This window comes from Microtus oregoni, unplaced genomic scaffold (genome assembly GCF_018167655.1).
Source record: "Microtus oregoni isolate MIOR12 unplaced genomic scaffold, Mior012 000002F_ref0000024, whole genome shotgun sequence".
NCBI lineage: Eukaryota > Metazoa > Chordata > Mammalia > Rodentia > Cricetidae > Microtus > Microtus oregoni.
Genome location: NW_024543061.1, coordinates 64529709 through 64538011, shown reverse-complemented (window position 1 = coordinate 64538011; position 8303 = coordinate 64529709). Strand labels below are relative to the sequence as shown.

At 52.7% G+C, this 8303-nt stretch overlaps 1 protein-coding gene across 1 annotated transcript; it reads left to right on the top strand.

The window, feature by feature from the left end:
* Window positions 1–397: 397 nt before the first annotated feature.
* Window positions 398–8065, top strand: Lag3 (lymphocyte activating 3). Its single transcript, XM_041643034.1, has 9 exons — window positions 398–455; window positions 629–739; window positions 972–1127; window positions 1601–1885; window positions 2449–2712; window positions 3066–3341; window positions 6926–7162; window positions 7428–7558; window positions 7827–8065. Exons 2-9 carry the CDS (start codon window positions 682–684, stop codon window positions 8007–8009), a joined length of 1590 nt encoding a protein of 529 aa, XP_041498968.1. The 5' UTR covers window positions 398–455; window positions 629–681; the 3' UTR covers window positions 8010–8065.
* The last annotated feature ends 238 nt before the right edge of the window (window positions 8066–8303 follow it).

Genomic DNA, 8303 nt, shown 5'->3' with positions numbered 1-8303 from the left:
CCAGGAGATGCGGAGTTCTCCTGGAACAAGTTCTTGGAAAGTTTATGGGAAAGAGCCCGTGAAGAAGAAAACGTGACTGCGGGGACATAAGAGGCAACTTAGAGATAACAGCTGTCGTTCTAGGCAGACATGCTTGTCAGAGAACCCAAGAACCCGGGAGAGGGGGGCAGAGGGGGAAGAGGTGAAGAGGGGGCGGTGGGGAGACCCGGGTCTGAGGAAGTAAACAAGAGGAGTACCACAACAGACGGAGGGCTCTGCTGCTGGGAAACAGCCCCCTCACACTTTCCACTGCGAATCGAAACCCTGAGCCCTGGGCTGGGGGGCGGGCAGTGGGGAGGGGAAGTGGGGAAGGTGGAAGGGAAGCAGAAGGACTTCAGATGCAGATGAGCATCCCAGCTCACTGCGTGGCCTTGCGTCTACTCTGCTCTCTGCCCCAGCCCTGCCCTGTCCCAGGGGTGTGTCTCCCTCCCACCCCCATCTAGCCAGCTTCCTCTGGTCTCCAGCGTCTGGTCGTTGGCCCTCCTCCCTCTCCAGACCCCCCACCCCCTCCTGGGGGTCGTCTTTACCCTACATTCTTTCACCCTGCCTCACCTCCCTCCTTGTAGAACTTTTGTTTTTCTTCTCCCAGGACCCCTTTCTGACCTCTCTTGGAGGGCTAGGGAGGCCCAGGCCATAGAGGAGATGAGGGAGACTCTGCTCCTAGGCCTTCTGCTTCTGAGACTGCTGTGGGAAGCTCCAGGTAAGATGGGGAGTGGGGAGAAGCCAGCAGGGGCCTCTGTGACCGGGTCTCTTTAGCACCATGATGGGCTTCTAATGCCTTGTTTTTTAAAAGGACAATCCTTCCAATCCTAAAGCCACCTCAGTCTCCCCTTGACAGGGAGGAATGATATTTCTCTCTCGGAACGCCGAGGCCTTTCTCTATTCTCAGATCTCTTGACTCATAGCCCGTGGTCTCTCTGTTGCTCCCCTAGCCGTGGTTTCAGAGCCTGGGAGAGAGGACTCCGTGGTGTGGGCCCAGGAGGGGGCCCCTGTCCATCTTCCTTGCAGCCCCCAACTCCCCCACCGGAATCCCGACCTTCTACGAAGAGGAGTGGTCACTTGGCAACATCAACCAGATGGGTATGCACCCCACGGTCGGGCGACAGAACCTCTCAATCCAGTTCTAATGGCATTCTGATAAAACCCCGTCCGATGGCCAGGCAGTAGTGGCCTTTAATCCCAGCACTCAAGACGCAGAGGCAGGTGGATCTCTGTGAGTTTGAGGCTAGCCTGGTCTGCAGAGTGAGTTCCAGGACAGCCAAAGAGAGAAACTGTCTCGAAAAAAAGAAAAAAAAAATCCAAGCCAGTTTTGTCCGCTCTGTGAGTCCCTCAGAAGCCAGTTGCTCGGCCTCTCCACACAGTCTTTTAGTGCCTTCTCTGCAATCTGTGGTCCATAGTCTGCCACCTCTCCAGCAGCAGATGGGGTGACTGGGGGTGGGAGGGGGAGGCTGCTAATGGTCGAGTGCTCTCTTAGGCGGGTTGCTTTATCCTCAAGAGTGTGTTTAGAGTGTATCTCTTTACGGCTTTTTTCAAATTGCCTCGGAATTCCTCAATCCTATTTCCCACTCCGCCCCTGCCCTTGACCGTCTCAGGGGGAAGCCCTTGCCTGGGAGGTCGGCCCCCCATCGCTACACGGTGCTGAGCGTGGCTCCGGGAGGCCTGCGCAGCGGGAGGCTGCCCCTGCAAAGCCGCGTGCAGCTGGACGAGCGCCGCCTCCAGCGCGGGGACTTCTCGCTGTGGCTGCGTCCAGCCCGGCGCGCCGACGCTGGCGAGTACCACGCTGTGGTGCGCTTCCCGGACCGCACCCTCTCCTGCCGTCTCCGCCTGAGCGTCGGCCAGGCCTCGAGTAGGTGGGGCGGGACAAAGGGAGAGGGGCTGGGAAGCAGGTCCCCGTCGCCCCAAGACAGGAAGAGCCCTGGCCCTCCCTGAGGGCCTCCAGAAGTGTTCAGGAAGGGGTGACCGCTTGATGGCAGGGTGGAAAGTGCCCCCCTAAAATGCATGCCTCTAGGCGGGAGTGAGGGGGCTACGGAGAAACTGTATCACATACCCCAGCTCCTTCCTCCGCCCCCCAACCTACAGCGGGAGTGCCCTCCCTAGTGGAGGTAGAAGAGGGAGGGCGCCTCTTCTTTGGGGGTCTAGAGTGACTCATTTAAGACATCCATAGCTCATCCTCAGGCAAGGTCTGCCCAAAGAACAGGCCAAGTAAAGTAAGTGAAGGCAGGAGACTGAGGAGTCCTGGGTCTCTTGTTAAACATCCCAGGTTTCAAGTACTGAGCTAGAATGGGAGGCTGTAAGGATAATCTGAACACAGCGTCCCTGTTTCCATGAGTTTTCAGCTTGCTTGGGCTGGCTGCATTGAGAAAGTGTTTCCATCTAGTCCACTGATTGGTCCTTTTTACTTTCTCACAGTGATCGCCAGTCCCTCGGGACCCCTCAGGCCGTCTGATTGGGTCATTTTGAACTGCTCCTTCAGTCGTCCTGACCGCCCAGTCTCTGTGCACTGGTTCCAGGGTCAGAGCCGAGTTCCTGTCCACAAGTCCGCCCATCACCACTTAGCTGAAAGTTTCCTCTTTCTCCCACAAGTCAGTCCCCTGGACTCCGGGACCTGGGGCTGTGTCCTCACCTACAGAGATGGCTTCAATGTCTCTATCACACACAACCTCGAGGTTCTGGGTAACTCTCCCAAGCTGTCTTTACTCTTGACCCCTTTCTGCCGCCCACCTTTTCTGACTCATGGGCCCCCCAAACAGGTCCTCCGCTGCCGTGTCCTCTGTGGGAGTCTTTTAGCTGCCATCTCTACCCTAGTTTGTCCCTTGGCTGCCCGTCCTTTGGTATCCTGCTGGCTCAGCACAGTCTGCGTTTTCCAGCTTCCCTAGCCTGTCTGTTTCTTTATTCTGTTTCTTTGTGTGTTACTCCCAAGTACCTCCTTCCTATCGTTCTCTGCCTTCCTTCCTCGAAGTTCCTGCCCTCTGTCCCACTGCATACCCACCCCTGGGCACTGATCTTGGCGTTTCCTTTCCCCCCAGGTCTAGAGCCCCTAGCTCCTCTGACAGTGTATGCTGCTGCAGGCTCTAGGGTGGAGCTGCCCTGTCATTTGCCCCAGGCTATGGGGACCTCTTCTTCACTCACTGCCAAGTGGACTCCTCCTGGGGGAGGCTCTGAGCGCCTGGTGACCGGGAAGAGTGGCAGTTTTGCCCTTCGACTTGAGACTGTGGGTCTGGAGCAGGCTGGGACCTACACCTGTAGTGTCCATCTGCAGGGGCGGCAGCTCAGTGCTGTGGTCACTTTGGCGGTCATCACAGGTCAGCCGCAGGTGGGAAAGGAACAGCTTTTCCTCTTCAGGGGAGAGTGTTGTTGTCAGAGACTGTGCGGATGGGCTCCATGATGCTGGGCCAGTCCACTCACGCATGATGTCTTCCCTTTTCAGTTTTTATGGGGGGGGGGGGGAGAACAAGCATATGATGGCTGCGTGTCCCTCAGCACATGTGGAGGTCACAAGACAACTCTGGAGTCAGTTTTTTTCCACCCACCTTTTTTTGGGGCTCTTGGGACTGAACTCGGGGTGCCAGTTTGCCTGGTAAGCGCCTTTTCTTCCATGACCCAGACTGCTGTGGCTTAGGCTTAGGATGACTTTGAACTCCTGATCCTTCTTCCGCTTTCTAAGCACTGGGGGGGACAGACAGATACTACTGTGCCTGTTAAATTATGGGCTCATTTCTTGTTTTGTTTTGTTTTTTTTCTTCTTTTCGAGACAGAGTTTCTCTGTGTAACAGCCCTAACTGTTGCTGTCCTGGAACTCACTCTGTAGACTAGGCTGGCCTCAAACTCGGAGCCCCAGCCTCTGTGTCCCAGAGTGTGGGAGTTAAAGGCAAGCACCACCGCCACGCCCGGTTAATGGGCTGTTTTTTTTCACCCCCATGATAAAACAAAAGAAAAAACAAAACCGAAACTGAAAATCTCCCCTTGACTCACAAAATAAAAATCCCACTTCTTTTCTAAGGGACTCCCCTACTCTGAGCTGGCAGAAGGTTGAGGAGTTAGAAACAGTAGGTAAGATTTTAAATGGTTCAAAGGAGGCAGCATATATTCTCAATTCCTTGCCTGCTTTTGGCCTGGGACTTGGTTAAAGCTGTGCGAGTTGACCTGGATTCCGAAGGAGTTAATAAATCAGTCCCTAGTCAGCAAATATTTGTTAGGGTTTTCCAAGACAATATAAAACAAAAACAGGCCAAAAAAAAAAATCAGAAAGTACGTGTTCATTGATTGGCAGCTACCAGCCACGATGATTAGCTGTGTCTGCAGTGGTCACCTGTGGCCGTCAGCCACATAGTAGGTGCTTGGTAGTGTGCACTGGAGCCAGACGTGGCACAGGGCTGTAATCCCAGCCCGTGGCGGCAGGCTCAGGAATTCAAGTATGTAGTGAGTTCCAGACCAGCCTGGACTACTTGAGATCCCGTCTCAAAACAAGAAACAAAGAAATATTGATTACATGACCAAGTAAACAAATTAACAAACAACATATCTCTAGGCTGTTAACCCTGAATCCCCCTCACCTTATCTATAACTCTGTCTGGACATATTATCTACCCCTCAGCTTCACTGGGAACCCCGTCTTTTCATGTCAGCCCTTTGCTAACTCAGTCTATGGGTAAGTCCACTGGAATTCCACACCCCCCTAACTCTTCTTTGCCGCATTCAGTCAGTCCTCAAAACCCACCCATACTTCTGCCCAATGCTAATGACCAGTGTCTTACTGGCTAAATATCTGCGGTGCTGAGCTTGGCCTTGAACTCCTGAACTCTTGATCTTTGGGCCTCTACCTCCAAGTGCTGGGGTTACAAGTATGACCCACCATGCCTGACCTCCAATGTCCCCTTCTTCCTTCTTCACTTCCTTCTTTTCTCTTTTGACACAGAGTCTGATGTATCCCAGTTTGGCCTGAAACTCACTACATAGTGGAGGATGGTCTTGAATTTTTAATTCTCCTGCTGCCATCTCCCAAGTGCTAGGATTATAGACAGACGAACAGCTACCACATCCAGTTTCTGTGGTGCCGGGCACCGAACCCAGGCCTTCATGTTGCCAGGTAGCTCTATCATCTGAGCTAAACCACCAGCCCTCCAGTGTCTTCTGAAAGATCAGCTGTGTTTAGCCACTCGGGGGGGGGGGGGGGGGACGTGATACTGTCATTCCTGCTTTACAGAGAAGGCGTGGTCTCAAGGTGGTACCACCGGGAGATGCTAGGCCCGGGTCTAAACTTGAAACATGGATGTCTGTGTCACCAAGTCTCCCACATGCTGTGCTCAGCAGGGTGCAGGCCCTTCGCCATTTGCCAGCTACCACCCTATTTCTAGTCAGCTTTGAGATGCTCTGCTTGTGCATCCAACAGTTGGTTACTTGTTTCTGTGAACATTCAGGAAGGGGTCATGATGTCCCCTCAGAGGTGGCACGGAGATGGCATTACTGGTGTGAGCAAAGTGATTGAGGCAAGGGAAGTTGTTGGGAGTGCTGGCGCTAATCCACCTGACTGATCATTGAGAGTCTGAGCCTTGTAGAAGACAGTAAGCTTGTGCGCATGTGTTTCTGTGTGAGTATGCACATGTGCGGTGTCAAAGGAGATAAAAAGAAAGTGTTGGATTCCCTGGAGCTAGTGTTACAGGCGATTGTGAGCTGCCAGGCGTGGGTGCTGGGAACTGAACCTGGGTCCCCTGGAAGCACAGTTAACTCCGATAACTTGGTAAGCCCTGAACCATCTCTTCCTTTTTATTTTCTTTAAAAATGTATTTTATAAAGCCAGGTGGTTGTGGCATACTCCTTTAATCCCAGCACTCAGGAGGCAGAGGCAGGCGGATCTTTGAGTCTGAGACCAGCTTGGTCTAGAGAACAGAGCAAGTTCCAGGACATCTAGGGCTAGACAGAGAAACCCTGCGTGAAACAAACAACAACAAAGGGATGGGTAGCGGTGTCCTATGCCTTTAATCCTAGCTCTCTGCAGGCAGAGCACAAGGATCTCTGAGTTTGAGGCCAGGGCTGTAATATAGAGGAACCATGTCTCAGAAAAAGAAAAGAAAAGAAGGAAAGGAAAAGAAAAATTTTATTATATGTGTATGTATATTTTTTTGGACTTGTACATCTGTGGCTGATGTCCCCAGAAACAGGAGGGGGCATCAGCCTCCTAGATCTGAGTTACAGACACGATTATGAGCTGCCAAGTATGTACTGGGAATCAAACTTGGGTTCTCTGGAAGAGCAGCAAGTACTCTTAATCACTGAGCCATCTTTCCAGCCTTGTTTTCTTTTAAAACCAAGGTCTCCTGTAGCTCAGCCTGACCTTGAATCCAGTGTGTACTGGATCTTTAACTTCTGATTTTCTTGTATCCACACCCAGTTTATGTGGCGCTGGGGACTGGACCCAGGGACTTCTGTATTCTGGGGAAGCATTCTGTCTGCTGAGGGTCAGCCCCAGCATGGATAATATTGCTCATGTGGCCTTCAGTACCAATCTGAGTTGAATATAATGTCTGAAGTGTTGGGAACATTTTGAGCAGGGGAAGTAATCAAACTAGAGTGCTGTTTTAAGATTCCTGTGGCCAGGTGGGACGTCCCTGTGATCCCAGTACTTACAAGATAGAGCCAGAGGATCAGGAGTTCAGGGTTATCTTTGGCTACCGTAGTAAGTTCAAGGCCAGCTTGAGCTATTTGAGACCCCAAGTCTCAAAAACATAAACAAAACCAGAGATAAATGTAGTCACGTCCTGTGACCTCTTCTCCTGAGGTTTTCCCAATCAGATCGCCAATGAGAGTAAGGTGACAGAGATGTGGGATTGTAACTTTGATAACCAAGGGGTCAAGACCCCCACAAGAGTTCTTTCTTCTAATTTTTCAGTGACTCATCAGTCCTTGGGGTTACCTGGCTCCCTGGGAAAGCTGATGTGTGAGGTGACCCCCGCATCTGGACAAGAAAGATTTGTGTGGCGCCGCCTGAACAATGGTTCCAGGAGTTCTCCGGGCCCTGGGTTGGAGATACAGGAGACCCGGTTCCTTGCTGAGCCTTGGCAATGCCAGCTTTTTCAGGGACAGAAGCTTCTTGGAGCAGCGGTGCACATCGCAGAGTCTAGCCCAGGTCGGAGGCTCCAAAATGCCGTGACCCCAACTCCAAAGCCATCACCTTGGTCATCTCCCAAGTCCTGTACCCCCACCTCTTCCCCTTCCCAGTCAGCGACCTGACTTCGAGCCCTCCAAGCCTGACCTGTTTCTGTCCTTAGCTGAACTATTCTGGACAAGTCCCTTAAACTCTCTGACCTCATTGAATCTGTAAAGGATGAGGGTGTAGCGCGGTGTCCTTTTTCATCCCCGACCCTAAGTCTAATCCTGCGCTTTCTTCATAGGTGCCCGCAGTGCAAGGAGAGCCTCAGGTGACCTTAAAGGAGACCATCTCTTTCTCCTTCTGATCCTCGGCACTTTCTCACTGTTCCTCGTGGTGACTGGGGCCTTTGGCTTCCACCTATGGAGAAGACAGGTGAGCCAGGGACACAGTTCCCTCTCCTCAGAGTGCTGTGCGGGACCCCTTCCTTGAGGAAGATAACCATGATGAATTCTGAATATACTCCCAGCGCCCTTGTACTGGGAATACCTTAGGGCTAGAAAGTTTAAAGGGGCCAAAAGGAGATCCTGAGCCAGATGGGGAAGGCTGGAGAAAAAGCGGTACGGTCAGGATTTGTCCTGTTCCTTCCTTCTCCTTCCTCTCCTCCTTCGTCTTCCATTGTCCTCTCTGTCTCTCCCCACAGTGGCTATGGAGAAGATTTTCTGCCCTAGAGAACAGGATTCACCCACCTCCCAGTCTGAGTAAGACAGAGGAGCTGGAGCGAGACCTGGAGATAGAGATGGAGCAGGAGCCAGAGCCGGAGCCGGAGCCAGAGCCGGAATTGGAGCAGGAGCCCCAGCCAGAGCCAGAGCCCAGGCAGCAGTGACCTGGAGCTGAGTGGCCAGCAGATCTCAGCAGCTCCAGCCAGAATAAATTCCCTGTCAGCAGCAGCAAGCCAGAGTCTGACTCTTTCTTGTCCAGGGACGGTTCCTGTCTTTCCCAGCCACTGGGGGCTCCCTTCTCCCACTCCAGCCGCCCAACCTACTTTTCTAGCCAATCTTTCTCCTCATTCCCTCGGCTGTCATTCCCTCTTCTGTTGCTTGCCTCTTTGTTTCTCTTCTCTGTTGCTCCCTTTCTCCCGAGCAATCCCTTTCCCCCACTAAAGCTCCAGAGATCACCC